Source organism: Antennarius striatus, chromosome 1, assembly GCF_040054535.1.
Source record: "Antennarius striatus isolate MH-2024 chromosome 1, ASM4005453v1, whole genome shotgun sequence".
Taxonomy (NCBI): domain Eukaryota; kingdom Metazoa; phylum Chordata; class Actinopteri; order Lophiiformes; family Antennariidae; genus Antennarius; species Antennarius striatus.
In genome coordinates this window covers 18,893,868-18,913,374 of record NC_090776.1, presented here as the reverse complement: position 1 = coordinate 18,913,374, position 19,507 = coordinate 18,893,868, and the positions used below count along the sequence as shown (strand labels likewise).

Genomic DNA, 19,507 nt, shown 5'->3' with positions numbered 1-19,507 from the left:
CTCTTCCTCGGATGTTGTTCTCTGGACAGGAAAAATTTTTGGAAGTCCCAAGTCTCGTGTTTAATCGTGAGACTTTGTTTCCGGTCTGACGTGATGGAAGTTTTTAAAAGAGCATCACGGAGGAAGAATCCCCAGAATCACAACCAATAAATAAAGATCCACTGGAAATAAACACGAGTAATAATATTTATCACAGTAAAAACAGTGAAGTAGCACGAAAATACAAAAAAAAAAGGCCTTTTTTAAATAATAGATAACTTCCAAATGGGCTCTACTGGTTTGCCAGGGATGATCACATGATTTCCAATTTAATTCCTGTTATAAAAACACTCAAAAAAAAAAGAAATATGTGTCCTAAAAAAGTACAACCAGCAGATAAAAAACGTGTTTCCTTCCATGATAAATCAGAACATGTTCTCCTGTCATCAGATCACCTCTAACTGGTTTAAAGGACACCAGCAGTGGAGACGTGGTGGGAGACGCTGCCAGCAGGGACATCATCAGGTCAGCAGCAGCATGACCCCACCACAACCACCACCGCCCCACAATAACTCCCACTATCACGACTGTAAGGGGTTTGTGTGAATTAGATGTTTCTGTTCCCATAAATCACTGTAACCGTTCGGATGCTGCGTTGCCATGACGAGGAATGATGGATAGGTGATGATTCCAGATGTTCATGGGTGTAAATATTTAACGTGTGTGTGTTGGTGAAGTGGATGCTGCACACAGAAGCGTTTAAACTACTGTTTTAATAAAGATTTGAAAGGACTGAAGAGTTACAATCGTCTTCATCGTCTCGGTACATCAACAGTTTGCAAAAATAGGTTTCACACTCCTGAAACAGAGGAACACGCTGTGGTGGAATGATGCAAACAGGAAGTAAAGATCTGTACATCTATGCCCACGTCCAGTCACACACACACACACACACACACACACACACACACACACACACACACACACACACACACACACACACACACACAGTTTTCACAGGCATCTCTGGACATCAGTGGTCGCTCCACGTCCAATGAAGGTCAGATGAAGGTCGGATGAACACACACTCACAGTGAAACTATTTACACGTTTACAAAAGAGTCACTTCGTCTTCGAGTCGAGTCGTTTTTTTCCCCTTCAGCTCTTTTTGTGGAGAAATTTCATTTTACTTCCTGGAAATAAGTGAATAAAAACAAATTAAATGTGATCAGATACAGGTGTTAGTGATCAGGCACTCGGGCGTCCGTAGAGGAACTCACCCAGGCCCTTCAGGAACTTGTTGACGCCGCTCTGCTCCGTGTCTGGAAGCTCCTCCAGATACTGATCCACCCTCTGCTCAAACAAACCTGTGGATGGGAAGAACGCATGTGAATGCTTTGGCCACTAGGGGGCAGCGCCGCTCCTGCGGGGCAAACGCTCTACCTTTGGCTCGGGTCTTCCTCAGCTCTCGGTCCTGAATGAACCCGGCGAACATCTGAGACTCCATGAAGACGCCCAGGAAGCGGCGGACACTTTTAGACGCCACCGACTTACGGAAGGCCTCCCGCTGGAAGACACGCTCCCCGCGTTCGTTCTGCGTGATGAAGAGGGAGTAATGCCCCATGGTCTCCAGGAAGAACCGGATGAAGGCCTCCGACACCAGGCTGTTCAGGGAGTTATACTCTGTAGGCACACAAAGAGAGGGGGGATTGGTGTATTATTGTCTCTGTAACCAGGGAAATGTTTTGAATGCTTTAAATCTGTCGATGTTCAGGAAAATGATAAAATATTCCTGGAGCTGTCCCTTTACCCATGATGCTTCTTTCCTGGCCCACGCTGCTTCATTCCAACGGAAACCCGTCGTGTAAATCCTGCACATTATTATCACCAGCAGGTGATCGGATTAGCATGCAGCTAATTAACCTCAACTAAAGAAATAATAGCGATAGATGACGGGGAGTCAAGAATATAAAGGCAGACTGGAGATGTGGAAAATGTGAGTTTCCAGAGGCACAGACCTTCACGGCTGGAGGATGGAGGTCTGAGCTCTGAAGGATGGAGTAAACAGGCGGAGGAGAATGTAAATATTACAGGAAACACAATCAGATCCTCAAGAACACAATCAGAGCTGCAACAGTGAGGCTGAACCAGTCGTTAACGGATAAACACCGTGAGGTTTCTGCTCATTTTCTGCATTCCCTGCCTGTTTTCCATTACTGGCTGCTTCTTTTTCCGCATCATGTTAACGTTGTTCCAGGAACATCAGGCGTGTTGGATTTCACAAGCTGCTTTTACAAACACGACATGGAGCCCAAACGCCTTCGATGGAGCGGCTTTGATTTGCACGTTAGTGCGAACAGAAAGACGTAACACAAACACGACGTGAGCGGCGGGATTTATCTCGGAGGAGAATGTGGGGAGCTGACACAGGAAGTCTCTCCCATGTGGGATCTTCTTCTAGTGACGGGATGAATGTAGAGGAGCAGATGTCTTCAAAGCAGGAAGAGGAGGATCAGGTTTTTATTACTGCTACTGCCTGCTGAGTTTCCTGTCTTCTCTCTCTGAGAATCACGTTCTCATCGCTGATATGACTTATTCAAGTTACAAACATTACAGTTAGACAGAAAAAACATGTTTGTTTGTTTCTCTGTTCTAACATAAATCCTTTTAATTTGTCAGGTTATTAAACCCACAGAACTCCATCAATCAAGGATCAAACTATCAATGAATAAAGAAAAATAACATCAAACACAACTGAGGACGTTAACTTTGTTCACAACGTTTAGTCAGAGTTAAAATGGGCTGAACTACTGCATTGTGGGAAATGTAGTTTCAGGTCAAAGCACACTTTTGAACTATTTAATTTTAGACACTCTGACCTTTTATGCTCTGGCGGGACACATTAAATGATGTGGAGGGCCACGTTTGGCCCCCGGACCATGAGCTTGACACATGTGAGCTAGAGCTTGTGGGAAAGAACCCTAAAAGCGTCTCTGCTGTTGCTATTTTTCTGATGTTTCTTCACCTTGTAGGCGTGGCTCCTCCAACATGCTAGCCTTTAGCGACGCACCGTCACAAGTCGTCAGCATAGAGAGAAACCCGACACGTCGTCATTCTACAGGAAAAGCGTGATTCATCACTTATTCACCTTCGTCCGACTCGCTGTCGGAGTCCTGGCTGATGATGTCATTCCTCTGCTCCAGCGCCTGCTCCAGAGCCGCCTGCAGTTTCCGTGGCAACAGCGAGGCCTCGTCATCCATCTACAACAGAGGGAAACACTGGCGTCATCGGGGATAAACTGCACCAGGAGAGCAGCAGCATGTTTGAAAACCTGTCGACAGACTTTAAAGTACGATCAGACTGTAAAGGAAGTTCAGTTTAATGAGGAATAAAAGCTTCTTCATCTCAATGCCATCGGGGTTTTTGCTGACTCAGCCCACCGGTAACTAATGATGACTCATGTATTGTTGGAACGATTAGCATAAATATTACTTGTGTGTGACTTGTATTCCCGGTATGGCGTGTTGACTATAATTTTTATTTGGTTTAATCACACAGATTAAAGCCGTCATTCATCACCAGGAGACGTGTTTGTTTTCTTCTGCCTGGAGCCCACATTACCAATGACATGACTCTCATGTCATTTTTATTTCCCCCACATTTTTGCCCTTATTTGGGTTATTTGGAAGGGATACTGATAAAGGGATGGATTGAGGACATTTTTTGGGACATTTTTGATTATAGCAGCACAAAGTTTTTAAAAATAAATGAGACTAAAAGGCTTGGGCCCCCGCCCAGGGAGTACGATCAATTATTGGAATGGTTCCAGTTAAAAGGGTGGATCCATTAATTTTTTTATTAGACTTATTGGAATTTGAAGGGTATTTTATTGAATTAGGGTTTAATTTCATTGAAATAAGATAATATAGGACATACTTTATTGATCACAAACTGGGAAATTTACAAATGTTGGACCTGGGTAGGTCAGAGGTCAAAGGTGGGCAAACACAGGGTTCTAAACTCTGACACATGGGATGAAAAGCAGGTGCCTACCGGGCCATACATGGCCCGCGGGCCGTAGTTTGCCCATACCTGTCCTGGGTCATTTATTATATGGTTCTAGACTCACCTGTCGGATGAATCGGTCTGTTCCCAGGTCGACCATCAAAGCCTGAGGAGATGAAGGAGACCAGTGACCATCTTGAATGATCAGTTAGGACTGAACAAAGGTTCCAGGTGTGACCCCAATGGAACTGAACCTCTAACATCCACCAGAATTCAGTTCACGACCCAAGAGGCGGGTCGGTCTGGACGACGTACTCACCTCCTCCACAGGTAACTCCTTGAGCTTGGGCAGGGAGCTGGACAGCAGCCCCACCAGGAAGGGGGTGGGACAGCAGACGATGTCCAGCATGGAGCCGGGCAGCACCGGGATGAAGGTGTGCTGCCAGGAGAACGGGTAGAGCAGCGCCACCACCGCCAGCATGCAGCTGGAGAGGGTGCTGGTGACGGGGACAGAAAGGAAGGAGGAGAGCGGTTGATATGGCAACAACAACAACAGAACTCCTAAGATTATGATAAATCATCTACCAGGCAGTTTTTTAACTGTCTGGTTAAAAAAAAAAGACGTTTTCGTGGCTTTTATGTGTTTCTGTCCTAATAAATCCGTCAGTTAAAAGACTAAATACATTAAACTTTGCCAGTAATTTAATTTCACCTTTATATCTCTGGATCAGTCTAAAGTCATGGAAAAGATCTGATGCATTGAAAGAAAAAACAATATTTCTGTATTACATTTTTTTAAAGACGACCCTTCTGTGACCCGGTTAGGTAATGTGTGAAGACGTTTTAACGGGTCCCTGAGGCGTAACGAGATGGACCACACTGAAGCGTCACGTCACTCCACGTCTGCATGGGGGGGCGTCGATCCCATTGTTGATCCCAGACCGATTCCATCCGGGTCTGACGGCTGAAATCCGGATCACAAACAGCAGCCTGTCTTTCTCACGACAGTGGCTGACCCCCGTCACTGACCCCCGTCCCCTCTGTATCTACATACCGTCCAATCCGAGGACACAACCGGAGCGGAAATAGGAAATAAGCTCTGGGCCAATCATATCGCACAAACAACTTCGCCAAATCAGAGCGAATGGAGAACAAGTCCGGTGGATCAATCCCGGAATGCAAACGGACACACTCTGGAGGAGGAACGTTTCACACCAGTAAAACCAGAGGCCTCCGGTAACCGCTGCACTCAGGCTTTTTACACTTTTCCATTTCAGTCCCAACATGAAGTGCTCTCAGCTGCGCCCCGGCCGGTCTGATTCCATCTGTCTGAGGGGGGATTGATGATCCCTAACAGATCCGGGTTTGACAAGTTCCAACAGGAGTGACGGGACCAGAGCTCAGTAGAACCTTCACCACGGGCCACATGTGACCCGACACACCGCCGATAGCCAAAGGATCGATTACACTCCACACACACGCACACACACACACACACACACACACACACACACACACACACACACACACACACTCACACACACACACACACACACACACACACACACACACACACACACACACACACACACACACACACACACTCTGAGTTAGCAGAGCAAACAGGTTTCCACTTGATTCAGTACAGGTTAAACCTCAGACTGTGTCGTTCATTAGTTCTAGCAGACACGATGTAAGTTGAATGAACTCGTCTCCAGGTTAAACTGAAGGTAACCCCTCCCAGTTCTGTCCTGTTTATTTATGAATGTATGTTCAGTAATATTTGGTTAATATGAAGCATTCAAGCTAACAAAAAATTAAATTTTATATTTTACTATAATACAGAAAAAACACCTCTGTATCGTCTTTGGGGCGGCAGTGGCTCAGCGGTAGAGCAGATGTCTTGCAGACAGATCGCCCCAGCCATCGGTGGATCGAATCCCGCTCCCCCCAGGATATCACCGGAGTGTGAGCTGACGGTGGGAGGCGTCAGCTCACCTCCCAGCCACCGCCGAGGCGCCCCTGAGCGAGGCGTCATCCCCCCTACTGCGCAATTGGGGCACGTTCCAGAAAGCGCTGCCTGTCACTCTGCCTCCCGATGTGTGTAGTTTGATGTGTGTACTAACTGCATGCTTACAGACCCCCTTGTGTGCTGTGTTTCAGGGGGCCTGTGTATACACTGACTGTTAACTAACACAAAAAAAACATGTGACAATGTAATTTCCCTGCGGGGTTTCATAAAGTATACTTCTTCTTCTGCCATTATTTGTTTTTAATGCTTTAGTGACTATTGGTGGCGGACGGACGTTAAGTCTATTATATATTATTCCATACTTTTTTAGAGAACTGATGTATAATGGAGAACGATGTAACCTGAAGCGGCGTAAGTTGAATTTTACCTGTACTTCAGGAAGAACAGATTTATCACCACATCCCTGCAAAATGATTGGTTCCCATCAGCGGTACTTCAACCTCAGCGCTAATAAGCACACGTTAGCACCATCGTTGTGAGAACGCTGATTTTAGCATGTTAGCATCACTGCGTCCAACTCCAAACCACAGAAACCCAAAGCTACAAGACCTGATCTAACCAGGGTGAGATGGGGTTTAGGGGGAAAACCAAAACAAGAAAAAAAACAAAAAACTGTTAAATTTTCTCTTTTCAATCTGAACGCACGGTTTAAAGTCACAGAAATGAGTGGAAACGTGAGCAGAACCGTCGTGTGGAGGTGAGGGCTGTGGTGAGGTCTGGAGGCTGATCCTCATGTATCAGCTGATCAGGCCGGACCCGGTTAGTGGAGATCTGTGTCTGAGGCTGAGCTGGCAGAGACTCCAGGAAACATGGGATCGGGAGGCTTAGTGGGTCCCGAGTAGGAAGAGGAGGAGGAGATGAACGCCTGCGTCACCATATGCTTCACAGCTCTGAAGCGTTCCATCACATCCACCAGACCTGGAGCGGATTAGATCAACAGGGGAGCAAACTGGACCGACAGAACCACAGCTGTCAGACTCCAGCTGCGCTGCAGAGCTCCTCAAGACCGTCCTTCAACATTTAAGATCCTCTCAGGCTCAAAATAACACCTAGAAACTATATAAAGCCTCAGCGTAACGCGCTGATCAAAGGCTGTATTTTTATCCTCTAGAAGAATGTTTTCTGCTCCCTCGGTCCCCAAATGATTCTCCTTCACTTCCTGTCTGGAAAGACCTCCAGCCACCGGCGCTCCGGCTCCAGAAGGAACAGCAGAAGCCGTTCCCAGAGAGAAATGACTTCCTGATGGGGAATTCTATACGTGGTCTTATTAAAGCCACAATAAGGTCTGAGTTTAATCAGCGCCGTCTCCTGTGTGCAGGTGTGTGTGTGTGTGTGTGTGTGTGTGTGTGTGTGTGTGTGTGTGTGTGTGTGTGTGTGTGAGTGTGTGGGAACCATGTGAAAATCATCTGGTGGGGCTCAGGTGACGACCCATTCCTTCTCACCTCGGTGAGAAAGGGGAATATTTCACACGTTTACGACCGTGGTTAAACTCTACTTTGGAAACGGGTTGTCAGAAGCGGTTTTGGCTTCACGCCGGTTCTGCAGAGGATCCAGCAGAAAGGACAGGATTAAACTCAATTAAAGGAGTGTAATGATAATAATTCTACAACTAACTTAATGAGCTCCGTCCGACTCCAACTCGACTTGTTTCATGCAGATTCCAATCAGTTTCCTGCACTAAATTCACAGAATTATGAAGACACCAGACGACGTACGAGCAGAAACCTGAGCCTCCTCCTCCGTCACCACGACAACCATTCATTCGTCCGCCGCCAGAAAAATGGGAACAAACCCAGGGTTTATTTTTGCCCTATGATTTCCTCTTCCTCTAAAAACACAGACTTGAATCCTTCACTATATTTATTTTACTTCCTCAATCAAAATATGAGACAAAAACATCTCAACCGGGAATCTCTGCAATTCAACATGTGATCCAGAGCCGTTTAAATCAACCCACTGGACTTTAAGGAAGTTTCTTCAAGGCGTTTTGCTTCTCATCCAAGAGGCTTCTTCAGTTCCTCTCGTGTCGCACTGCAGGAATTGAAGAAGCCTCTTGGATGAGAGAACTTACACAGACAAATCCAACATATTTCATTCATCTGAAGGAAAAAAATTGCAATAAAATGGGGGGGGGGGGTCATTAGGAGGAAAGATTAGAAACAGATTTACTGTCAGAGTGTTTTAACTGCCATGAGGACGTTAATGCAAACACACATCTGATTCTGACAGACGCTCCCAGCATCTGCAGCTTAATCTAGTTAAATCATTCTACATTGACACGGATGATGATTTATCGGATTAGGCTTTTAGATTGTTATTAGAGGCGTAGGACGGGTGGTGATCACTTTCAAGTAGAATGGAAGTGAACGCAGCAGAGAAACCCTCAGAAAACAAATGCCTGACGTGACCTTTGCTCCAGCTTCCTGTTTGTGTTGGGTTTACGTTTGGAGGGGGGAAAAAACGTACATCATGTTGTGCCGCTGAGGAATTTTGGGAATGGATGATGTAGCAGACCCCCAGAGGGAGCGGCGTGGCATTAACACGGCGGCGTGGCATTAACACAGCTCCCAAAAAAGGAGGCGTGTACGTTAAAATCCACACATGCACTAACGCTGAGCCCCCAGCATCAAAACCCTTTGAGGTTCCTCCTCTTGGAACCACGAATGAATGCGTTTCGTATTACTGGACATGTTGCCTAGCAACGGCTTTGACGGTTCTTCCTCCCCGAACGCCGACGGCGCTGCAGCTCGTGTTCAGGGAATGAACACAGCATCATAAGTCAAGCGGCGACAGCAGGGACACATATCACAGAGTCACACACAGGAAGTGCATTCTTTCTCCTCCTCGCCCCCCACGCCCTGATGTTTGTTTAATCCGGGTGTCGATAGGAGGACAGATAACATCTCCACTCCACCCTCCAAACGGAGGACAGACAGGGGTCTGTTAGCGCCGGCTGCTGTTAGCTAACACCTCTGACTCATCTGATCTGACTCGTGGTTTGGACTCACCTCAGTTTATCGGCCACAAAGATGACTCTGCGCTCCAGAAGCAGGGAGGCGAACACCCTGATCACCTGACGCACGCTGAGGCAACTCAACAGGCTGTCAAAGTCCACGTGTTCCAGCCTGGAGTCGCTGGGCCGCCTCAGCTCGATCACCTGACCCCACAGGGAGACAGGTCAGCAGGGTGTGGGTGTGAGGAGGAAGTCATCAGTTTCTGATCAATTACCAGCTCTGACCTCATTTCCTGCGCCGGGCAGGAAGGTCTTGACCTTAATGATCTTCCCCGGTGCGGGAAAGGGCGACTCCATCAGGCTCCTCATGAAGGGGTAGACCAGAGCGGCCGAGACACCCCGCCGCCGCTCCACCTCGTCCAGGATCTGATGGGAACGTGAATGGATCAGTTTCGGATGGAACGGCATTCATGCCCCCACCTGACCCCCCACCAACTACCACATCCCCCCACCACCACCACACCCCCACAGAGGCACCAGGGACGTCTGAGAACATCCATTAAAGAGGGCATCGAACGAACAGCCAAGCAGGGCAAACTGTCGTCATGGTTACCAACCCCGGTGGCAATTGATGGAAGCATTGTTTAGGGCAGATGTGTCAAACTCAAGGCCCGGGGGCCAAATGTGGCCCTCCACATCATTTACTGTGGCCCACAAGAGCAAAAAAGGTCAAAGTATCTTAATATATATAGGTCAAAAGTTAAATAGACCAAAACTACATTTCCCACAATGCAGTAATTCAGCCCATTTTAACTCTGACAGAAACGTTTTGAACAAAGTTAATGTCCTAACTTGTGTCTGATGTTATTTTTCTTTATTCATTGATAGTTTGATCCTTGATTGATGGAGTTCTGTCGGTTTAATAACCTGATAAATTAAAAGGATTTATGTTAGAACAGAGAAACAAACAAACATGTTTTTTTCTGTCTAACTGTAATGTTTGTAACTTGAATAAATAATAAATTCAGTTATTTAACATTAAGGAGTAGTTACATGTATGTTACATTACATTGAGTTACATTAGTTGCATTTATTAGTTACATTTGGCCCTTTGAAGACAGCGGTGATGCTGATGTGGCCCTCAGTGAAAATGAGTTTGACCCCCCTGGTGTCAACCAGGGTTACATGTAGATCTTCCACTTTTGAGTTTTTAAAATATTTGAATAAATGCAAAATGTGGCTTTAATTCTGGCTTTAAAAATAAACTCTGCGTGTTTTTGGTTCTGGTTGCTTCCTGTTTGGAAACTCTGTAGGAGAATCACGTGTTTCCAAGGTCATGTGACCTCACCTCTCCAACACACATGCTGAAATCAAACCCTTTTTTTTTTTCCACTAGAACTTCCACCAGTAGAAACACGCTGTCCACGCATCGACCCACCCTCCTGACAGATTTCCTTCCAGGTTTAGTCTTAATGGGTTGGAACACTGGATGTTCTCTCTGGGGTAACGGAGCAGCGCTTTGTTCAAACACGCTTCACTGACATGAGCTGAATTAATAAGTGATCAAATAAGACTGGAAAAGTCAGAGTGACAGCTCGGCAGGAAGCAGTGTGTGTGTGTGTGTGTGTGTGTGTGTGTGTGTGTGTGTGTGTGTGTGTGTGTGTGTATGCGTGCGTGTGTGCGTGTGGACTCACCGTGGAGAACAAGTCAAAACAGCCCAGCCTGCTGATCACACAGTACACCTCTGGAAGGCGAGGTCCTTTCCCGGTCGGCTGGAATGGAAAGAGACAAACACATTTAAAGGGGCATTCCGCTAAAATAACACAAGAGTCTCCTGAAACACCACAGTCCTTGAATGCATCATAAACTGTCTGATAAAACTTTCTCACACTGATACAACCTGGAGGATTTACCTCAGGCTGGTGTCAGTCTTCATAAACTTCTTCCATGTCTAAACTGAACTTTATCTGTTAAACTCTGTAAAGTTTTAAAGATCGCTGAGCTGTGAAGTAAATTTTTAAATCAGATATGTGTCATCTGATTTATACTAAATAAATGTTGTGACATATATCTGCTCTGAGGTGATGAAACACTATAGATGTAGACGGAGGTGAAAGTGGTTCCCGGGCTCAGGTGGTTTATCGGCTCCCGTCGATCTTATCCGCCTTCCCGACGTTCAAACACACAGAAACAAAAGAACACAGGCCCTCAAACACAGAACCATTTGTCCATATTAGGTATGCAATTTTCTCCTCTTGTTTCTCCTTTTCCAATGGATGATTAAATCAACTATGTGGAGCCCGATTCAAGTCCTCAGGAATGTTTAGTCACTGCCAACAGCTGGGAGGAAGCAGTGTTACTGGAGGAGAGCAGCTCGCCTCTTCCTCCAAATTCATTAAAAATCTGTTTCTACCAGGATGAATCTCAGATCAAACCAGCAGGAAGGATCCAAAAACGTCCCGCGGTCGCTCAGCGAGTACACAAAACCTAGAAACATGTGAATAAAGTGGGAAATTTGCAGAATCTGACTGCGTCATTCTCTCTGTAGATCAAAAAAAAAGAAAAACTCCAAAGGATGCTCCAGCCTTATTATGGACAGGAAACACTTCATGATCCTTCATGGTTTCCTTTGTTTCCTCTCCTCAATTTCTCGTAAAACTCGATGAGTCAATTGTTTTTTATTATCACGTTTTATTATATTTTTATACGGAACATTTTCCGTATTCACACGGATTTAGCAGCTGGATTCTCTCCTGTCAATCTTTACAGGCGGGTCAGATTTCAAACACCGACCTGCAATCATTTACATATTTAGTTTGAAACCCGCTTGAATGTTGCAGAAACTCAAATCCCTCTTCTCAAACGGGGATGCGGTTCCAGTGCTTGTTATTCCAGATGTTTCTGTTTCTGCTGCTCGCCAGCAGTATGAAAAAAAAAAAAAGAGTCAGACGGGACCCCGTCCAGGACCCTCGTGTTGGTCAGCAGCCAAAATAACAACCAGTGGGTCAAACTCTTTTGTTTAACTAAATTCATCATGTTTTTCTTTGACTTATTTTTGCCCCCCCTCCGCCCCTGCCCCTAATGAAAACCAGGTCCCATGTTGGCGTGTCTGTCACAACAAACAGGACCCAGCGGGGTGTGAACAGGAGGCTGGACGGCGGCTCACCAGCAGGCGTCTGCAGTACCCGAACCTCCTGCTGCCGTCCTCCCCGGTCAGCATGAAGGAGAAGGTCTCACTGATGGACACACAGGAGAACACACACACACACACACACAAATACACACACAATCAGACCGTTAACACATGTAAAGGCAGTGTAAATAGACAGGAACGGCTGATGAACATCACCGACGACCTGTCAATCATCAGGGAAACAATATTAATGTTCCCTCTGGAGACGGATTCACACTAAACAACACATCAGACTGCAGGCTGTAACACCAGTGGATTGATTCATCACATAAATCACTACTCAGCACGTCCACACAGCTGAATTATGTCTTCTGTGGTTTTTGGAAGAGATTTACAAAATCAGAGATGAGGAATATTTTAACAGAAATCCTGCGTCACCTAACTGTTTGGTCTGAAGATGTGGAGCGGATCTGTCAGGAAAGGTTTCACGGGGAAATGTTGGCTCGACGGGGGCTTTTTGATTCATTCTCGGGGATAAAAGTCCATCTATCAGCATCTGCTGCTTCAATTTGGACTTGAAATTTTATTTTATTTGAAGCCCGAACGTTATGGAAGCACAATGTGCCTAAACATTAATGGAATACCCCTAATAGAGAATTACATTTCAAATTAAACCTCCTTCACACATATTTTCTGTATATTTACTGGTATAATCAGGCGATGCTATGTGCAGGAACATTTCCATCTTGCTCCTTTTCACACATGCCATGGAAATGACCAGTAGGTGGCAGTACGGCAACACCTACTGATGTCAACCGCCTAAAAAAAATAGAAGAAGACAACGGACGAGGCTGAGCAGACCATTCTTGTCATCGTCTTCATCAAAGGTCTCCGTAAAAATTCAAAAATTAGTTGCTGAATCAAATTATTAATTAAAATAAGGCTACATTTTCTATTAAAATGTGCCAAATTATTGCAGTTTCTTTTCTCCTTTTACCTGCTTGAAGTAGTGTCACGTATCTTGAGGTAAATTTAATTTGGATTGTTCCATCTACAGGAAATGTTCCTGAGCAGTTCAGGGACCGTGGGATTTTCAGCCGTACCTGGAGTACTCGGACACAGGACTCCAGTCTTTTGCATCTGGGAAACAGAACTGAGGAATGGCTTTGAGTCTCTGCTCGGCTTCTCTCATCTGCTTGGTGGGTCTGTCTAGCTGTGAGAGGAGAGGAGAGGAAGGAAGGGAGGAGGAGAGAGGAGAGGAGTTTCAGTTCGCTCATAACTGTGTCCTCCTTTTTTCAGATCTTCATGGATGTCAGAGTGACTAATAAAGAACTACGCTGACATTTCTCCCATACAAGGTCAAACCTTTGCCCCCTCCAGTCCTCATTAACTTAAAAATGGAGTGTTTCCTCTAGCTGGAGGAGATATCTTCTCCCGTGGGACGACACTGTTGAACTAAATCTTAAATATGTCTCTGAATAACTAGAAACGCAAATCTGAAAAATTCCTGGTTATTCTAAACAGACTTACAAGTTTCCATGGTTATATGCTGTAAATCATAGCTGCTCATACAATAATAATAAAACTTGGCCTACAAACTCATCTAGCTTGAAGGTATACATGCTGGACACCACAAAAACCAGTCCCCCCAGTAACAGACAATGACAACACTGGTGTTTTTGAGCAGCTGTACCCATCATATGCCTTTACCTTGGGGAACTGGTAGGTCACCTCTGGGGAGTAGGAGTTTTTGCTGGGCTTCTTTTTTAAAGAAACCACCACAAAATATTCAAAGAGTTCCCTTTCTTGCCACTCGATCAGCTGGAGCTCCAACGTGCGGTAGCTGGGGGCACGTCGCAGGATGGACTGGAGCTTCAACAGCCTCTGGGTGTGGGCTGGGGGGGAGGCAGGTGTCAGAGATAACCAATCAACGGCTCAGCGGGGATTAACCTTCCAAACATGTTGGAGTAATTCACTTTAAAAGTGTCAAAACTTTATTAAATCTCAGCATCGTTCATACATTATTTGAATCCAGACGTGTGAGTCATGTTGCGTGGTTTACCGATAACGCTCTGTCCAATAACGGCTGTTCACTTATTAAAGAGTACCTGGCCAAAAAACAGTCACCAACTTGATTTAACTTTGCTAAAAAGATAAGAGCCCTCTATTGGATAAGTGCAAAAGTGATTGATATGTTACAGCAGGGGCAGTGAGTCGTTCCTCATTTATTAAACAACCATTCACAACGCAAGGGATTGGAACCGAACAGCTGTGAGCCTTAAGAAAACCACTTATCGGTGAGGGTAATAGGAAAAACAGGCTTGGGTTTTGCTCGGGAGCTAAAGATTGGACTCTGGAGCAAAAGGAAAAAGTTCATGTTCTCAATCCAGATTTACCCTCTTCAAAAGTGAGGGTGCAACGGGGTAAGACGAGAGGCGGATGAAGGATCCCCCAAGGCAAATGCAACTCCAAGATGAGAACGCCACCATTTATCAGGCTCAACATGTGAAGGGGCTTTTCAAGGTGAAGAGACCTGAGAGTCTTTATGCAACGACGACCCAACTCAACAATCGTTGTTACGAAATCTTGGTGAAAAGCAAACGCAACTCGAGATAGAAATTGGTGGTGACATTACATAAGTTTGTCAAAAAGATACCACGGAAAATCCGGTTTGTAATCGACGCTGAAGGTGATCCAACAATATACTGTATGCGTGACCTACTTTTCTGGCCAGGAAGTATTAAAAAAATGGAGGTTTGTTGCACAAGGAGTGTGAAAAAAGGGCCTTAAGGCAAACTTGTTGAATGTTGCGGTCGCTCACCTTTGAACCGGTCGTCAGAGTCGCTCTCACTCTCACTGTTGTCATCTGGAGGTAGATGTGAGACAGATGAGATGGGTTTAAACAGGTCAGAGGTCAGTTTGAGTGGCATGTGCTGATGTCATGAGAAGAAGATAGCAGGAAGCGTTGGCTGACTTCTCTGGCTCAGAGAGACTATACCTCTCAGAGATGTAGTCTCCACGTTGGACATGGAGAGCTTCTTCAGCCTCTTCTTCCCACGTTTAGTGCAGTAAATGGAGTTGATCCTCTGGACCAACTGTAAACACAGGAAAAAGGGAATTCTCTTCAGGAGAGAGTGGAGTTGTGCTTTGTTTGATCCTTAGTATAGAAGGAGTCATCGGCCAAAATTAATAATGTACTGAGCTTGAAGAACAGAACCGGAAAGCATCAGGCGCATTCTATGAAACAAGGTACCGGCGGAGCTGAAGCCCAAGCGGTAATTACATGCATTGAGGTGCTGTGTTTTAAAAACATCTTCTCCAAACAGGGAAAGTACATGAAATCCAGAAGGTCTCTGGCTCCGTCCCCACGGAAACCTGAGCTGGTCTGAGAGGCAGGAGAGGAAAGAGAGCGCAGCTGGAGCTCTGCAAGGACTTAGCCTGGTGTTTGTGTAGGATCTAGTAGTGTGTACCTTGGGGATCCTCCAGTGCCTGTGTGAGGCCAGGCTATCACCGGTGGTACACAGGCTAGCATCCAGCAGGCCACAGGGGGAAGCCGATACACCCAGCTGGGGGAGAAGCAGCAGTTCATCGTGGCTGTAGCGTTTGGGCAACTGCGATAGCCGGTGGCTCTTCCTGTCACTCGGACCAGCGAGGCGAAGAGACTGGCTACTGGGTTTGGAAGGCAACTAGTCGAGGACGAAAGCATTGGAAAGTTTGGCACATTTGATGCTATTATAATGTTTGCATGAACAGTAGAAACTAAAGATAGAAGCTGCTCGACATACCAGATATTTGAGATACGAACCGTCACTTTGTTCGTATTTATGTTTGACATATGAGCAAAAAATCCAAGATACGAGTCGTGCTTTGGGAGAGCACAAATAGTTGGTACATGGATACAACATCAGTGAGACTGGATCTCGTTCTTTACCACATGTTGGTGGATGGATACGACATCAGTGAGACTGGATCTCGTTCTTTACCACATGTTGGTGGATGGATACGACATCAGTGAGACTGGATCTCGTTCTTTACCACATGTTGGTGGATGGATACAACATCAGTGAGACCGGATCTCGACTTTTGCATTTCTTTTCATTCTTTAATATTGTTTACGTAACATAAATAATTAATTATACACAGTTAAAGTCTGCATTTCTATTGATTGATAAAAACATGTTTTTTTTAATAATTTAGGGAGTTTGGGGGATTTTTTTACAACCCTGGAACGGATTAAACTGATTTAAGTTATATTAAAAGGGGAAACGTTTGACTTACGAGCTCAGTCACGGAACGAATGAAACTCGTATCTCGAGGTTTTCCTTTACTTCAAGTTTCTCTTTCATGATTTCATGTCACTGCTAAGGTGATAAACATTAAAGGCATTTCTTGACATTTGATAGAAATATTGCAGGGAGTAAAGTAACAGGAAGGAGTGAATACCACTACAACTCCTTGCCGCACTAACAGACTTTACTACATCCTGATGTTCGGTTGTTTTGCAGTTTCTCATGGCCTTTTTTTACAAAAGGCCAATTACAGACCGATTTCTTTATTAAATCAAGATGCTGTTTGGTTGTGTTGCAGACACATCCAGCAGCTGCTTTCCTGTTGAATTCCTGATGAAGTAGCTGCTGAACGAGTGTTAAAATTCACCCCGGCCGTCTCCCCTTTCTATAGATACACAAGTGAAGTGAAGTGAGGATGCCAAATCTGGAGATGCGACCAGAACTCCAGGTCTAAACATATAAAATTTTCTCTTGTAACGTCACAAATGAAGTATAGAATTCTCTCTCTCAGGATGAAGTACCGACAACAGTGAGGAGATTTGTCTTATCTCAGGTAAACATTGTATCTTACCTGAGGCGGAGCGTTCATCTTTCTGTCCATGTCGGTCCAGGATCTGCTGCTTTCCAACAGACAGGACTTCCGACCCAAACTCTTGCGCTTCAGATCCACATCCTCGTACGGGTTCTCCTTCTCTGTGAGGTCAAAACCAGCCTCCGTTACAGTTAAAAGCATAACGTCAGCGCTAAGAGCAGCAACCGATGGCTAATGGAGAATGTCTGACGGAAGACAGACAAGGCCGTGAGGTCAAAGAGGGTAAACCGTGGGCGGCGTGGGGTAACATGGGGGGGACACGAGACCACTTCCCTATGGGTGATCTTAAACGAGACGAGTCCTCCAAGGTAAACCTAAGGTCGGGCCCAGCTGGTTGAAGTCAACCCCCTTTTTTTGTGGACAGTTGCTGTTGGCACCGCGCCCCAACCGGCCCCCACCGGCCCCAACGGGCCCAGCTGAAACTACTGGACACAACGCTTCTGGTGAGTCATTGTCCAGGCATGTGATGTACTGTCTGACAGAAACAAGGGGGGGTTGTTATCTCTGTGGAGCGTAATCCTACAAGTAAAGCTGTTCAAATAAGGTGAGGAAGTATAATTATATAACCTTATCAATACTTCAATTTACTGGTAAAACGGGAAATGGGGAACATTCTAAACACAAATCCTGAGGCGTGTTGACATATGAACATAACCAGAGACTCAACTACTGCTCAGCAGTTGAACTTTGCTCAAACATGATGGCAAATAAAGAAAAGAAAATGAACATTACAAAGCACGGCTCTCGCTGATGTCACCTGGAAGGGGGCCAACTTCAATAAAGAGAGAACTTGTGTAACACCACAGTCAATATCTATTCAGACATGGGCTCTGAGAATAGCTATTCTGGCAAGGTCTGAAAAAGGTTGTGAGAAAGTGAAGAAACCACTGCAAAGAATCAAAACAGAGCCAGATGGCGTTGAAACGCATGAGGGGAACTTTTTAAAGAAAGAAAAAGCAGCACTAACTGTCAGTGGAAAGGGGTGAGGAAAAAGTCTCCTTGGTGGCTGTGGTCCTTCTCCCTGAGTGTATCAGAGGGAAAACCCAGTGAACTCAACATGTCAAACAATGTGTGTGTTTTAAGAAGATTAACCTACAGCCAGAGCTTTGTTCAAGTACCTATTTCAGGGTTAATTATTGAGCCCATCTCGGATAAATTAACACCCACGCCGGTGCTGAGAAAACGTACACCGCTTGGGATCGTTAGTGTTTGTCTGCGTCGAACAGTAAATTAAGCCACCGGAGTGATTTAAAAGCTGCAGAGCAGAAAAAGAGGGTTTAGTCTGACCCCATGTTGAGCTGCAACTCCATTAAACCGACGAAATACTGTAATGAGAGCCTACTGGGAAAATGATATGTCTGTATAGCTGGTTATACACTGGAGGTACTAATCTACTCCTCTGATTACAAACAGCTAGATGTCACTTTAGTACCCCCCCCCAGACAAGCCGTAATGCTGAGAGTGGACACACCTCGCCTCCACATACTATAGTCTCTCTGGGTAGTGATACAACAAACCGTACTGGGAAAAGTTTTAAAAATCAGGTCCCAATTTCGTGGGATTTTTATGGGAAACACGTAGGAAAAAGGTAAATAATCACAGGTGCATTTCTGTAAGTAAAATATTCCAGGAGCTGTGGGAACACAAACCTGGGCGATGTTCGGCTTGAGGGTGTCTGAATCACAGTGTCACCGCAAAGGTTGGTGTAAACAGATCCGTCACTGGCACTCTATTTATCAACCGCACTTGTTAGAAGCACTTTAAACAGTTCCCTAATATCACAATCTATCATGCATTTGTAATAACACTGCAGTGTGGGTTACAAATGACCCACGCTCTCAAGGTAAACATCTGGCATCAAGCACAGGTGCCAAAACCCCCAGTGTTCGAACTCGAGTCCCACCAGGACGGAGAAAGGAAGTTGGAGTTGAGAAAGGCGTGAGGACTCCTCTGTGAGGATGGTTGTTTAAACGGGGCCTCGGAGGGACCGGAACACGGCTCATTTACCGCTGTGGCTGCTTCTCACATGGATTATCTGACGTGTAAACCGCTGCATAGCGGTGGTGGAAACCAATGTTCTCCACCATTCAGTTTAAAACCTTTGTTTGAAATAGCTGCAAGTAGTCAGAGCAATTTCAGACTGTCTTTGTGAGGGATGAGACAGAAGAAAAGTGTCTCCAAAGAGTAAACTCCACCGCTGGATGAACAATGAGGCTTTGTTGGGATTCACATGAAATCAGTCATGCCCTGACGCCATCTCAGCTTAAAAAAAACCCAAATCTCTGATCTTCACCGATTCAACATCGGCACGGCTACTTGTTGGAACACCGTGACGTAATGCCGTACTTGTATTATCCCTTATTTGGTCATCCCTGAGCATTTATGGAGTATGAAAACTTTCTCATTGCATCTGAAATCCAAGCTTTATCATGAGATTGCGCTCACACTGACACACATTTCCAGCGCATTAAGTATGAACTGGGGGAACTGGCATTCAAACTGGGCAGAAAGCCTCAGGTCATCC

At 45.4% G+C, this 19,507-nt stretch overlaps 1 protein-coding gene across 2 annotated transcripts in view; it reads right to left on the bottom strand.

Moving 5' to 3' along the window:
* Window positions 1-172: 172 nt before the first annotated feature.
* Window positions 173-19,507, bottom strand: part of dennd2b (DENN domain containing 2B) — a 36,548-nt gene continuing 17,213 nt past the window's right edge. For both annotated transcript variants that reach the window (XM_068341256.1, XM_068341175.1), the window contains exons 5-20: window positions 16,963-17,084; window positions 15,573-15,788; window positions 15,101-15,197; window positions 14,924-14,968; window positions 13,813-13,997; window positions 13,206-13,315; window positions 12,136-12,205; window positions 10,664-10,741; window positions 9,255-9,395; window positions 9,025-9,173; window positions 4,304-4,481; window positions 4,109-4,150; window positions 3,128-3,239; window positions 1,423-1,662; window positions 1,260-1,346; window positions 173-1,172 (exon numbers count right to left, since the gene is read on the bottom strand). In XM_068341256.1, the coding sequence (XP_068197357.1) occupies window positions 1,138-1,172; window positions 1,260-1,346; window positions 1,423-1,662; window positions 3,128-3,239; window positions 4,109-4,150; window positions 4,304-4,481; window positions 9,025-9,173; window positions 9,255-9,395; window positions 10,664-10,741; window positions 12,136-12,205; window positions 13,206-13,315; window positions 13,813-13,997; window positions 14,924-14,968; window positions 15,101-15,197; window positions 15,573-15,788; window positions 16,963-17,084 (1,907 nt within the window). In that variant the 3' untranslated portion in view covers window positions 173-1,137. The remainder of the gene's footprint in view (window positions 1,173-1,259; window positions 1,347-1,422; window positions 1,663-3,127; window positions 3,240-4,108; window positions 4,151-4,303; window positions 4,482-9,024; window positions 9,174-9,254; window positions 9,396-10,663; window positions 10,742-12,135; window positions 12,206-13,205; window positions 13,316-13,812; window positions 13,998-14,923; window positions 14,969-15,100; window positions 15,198-15,572; window positions 15,789-16,962; window positions 17,085-19,507) is intronic.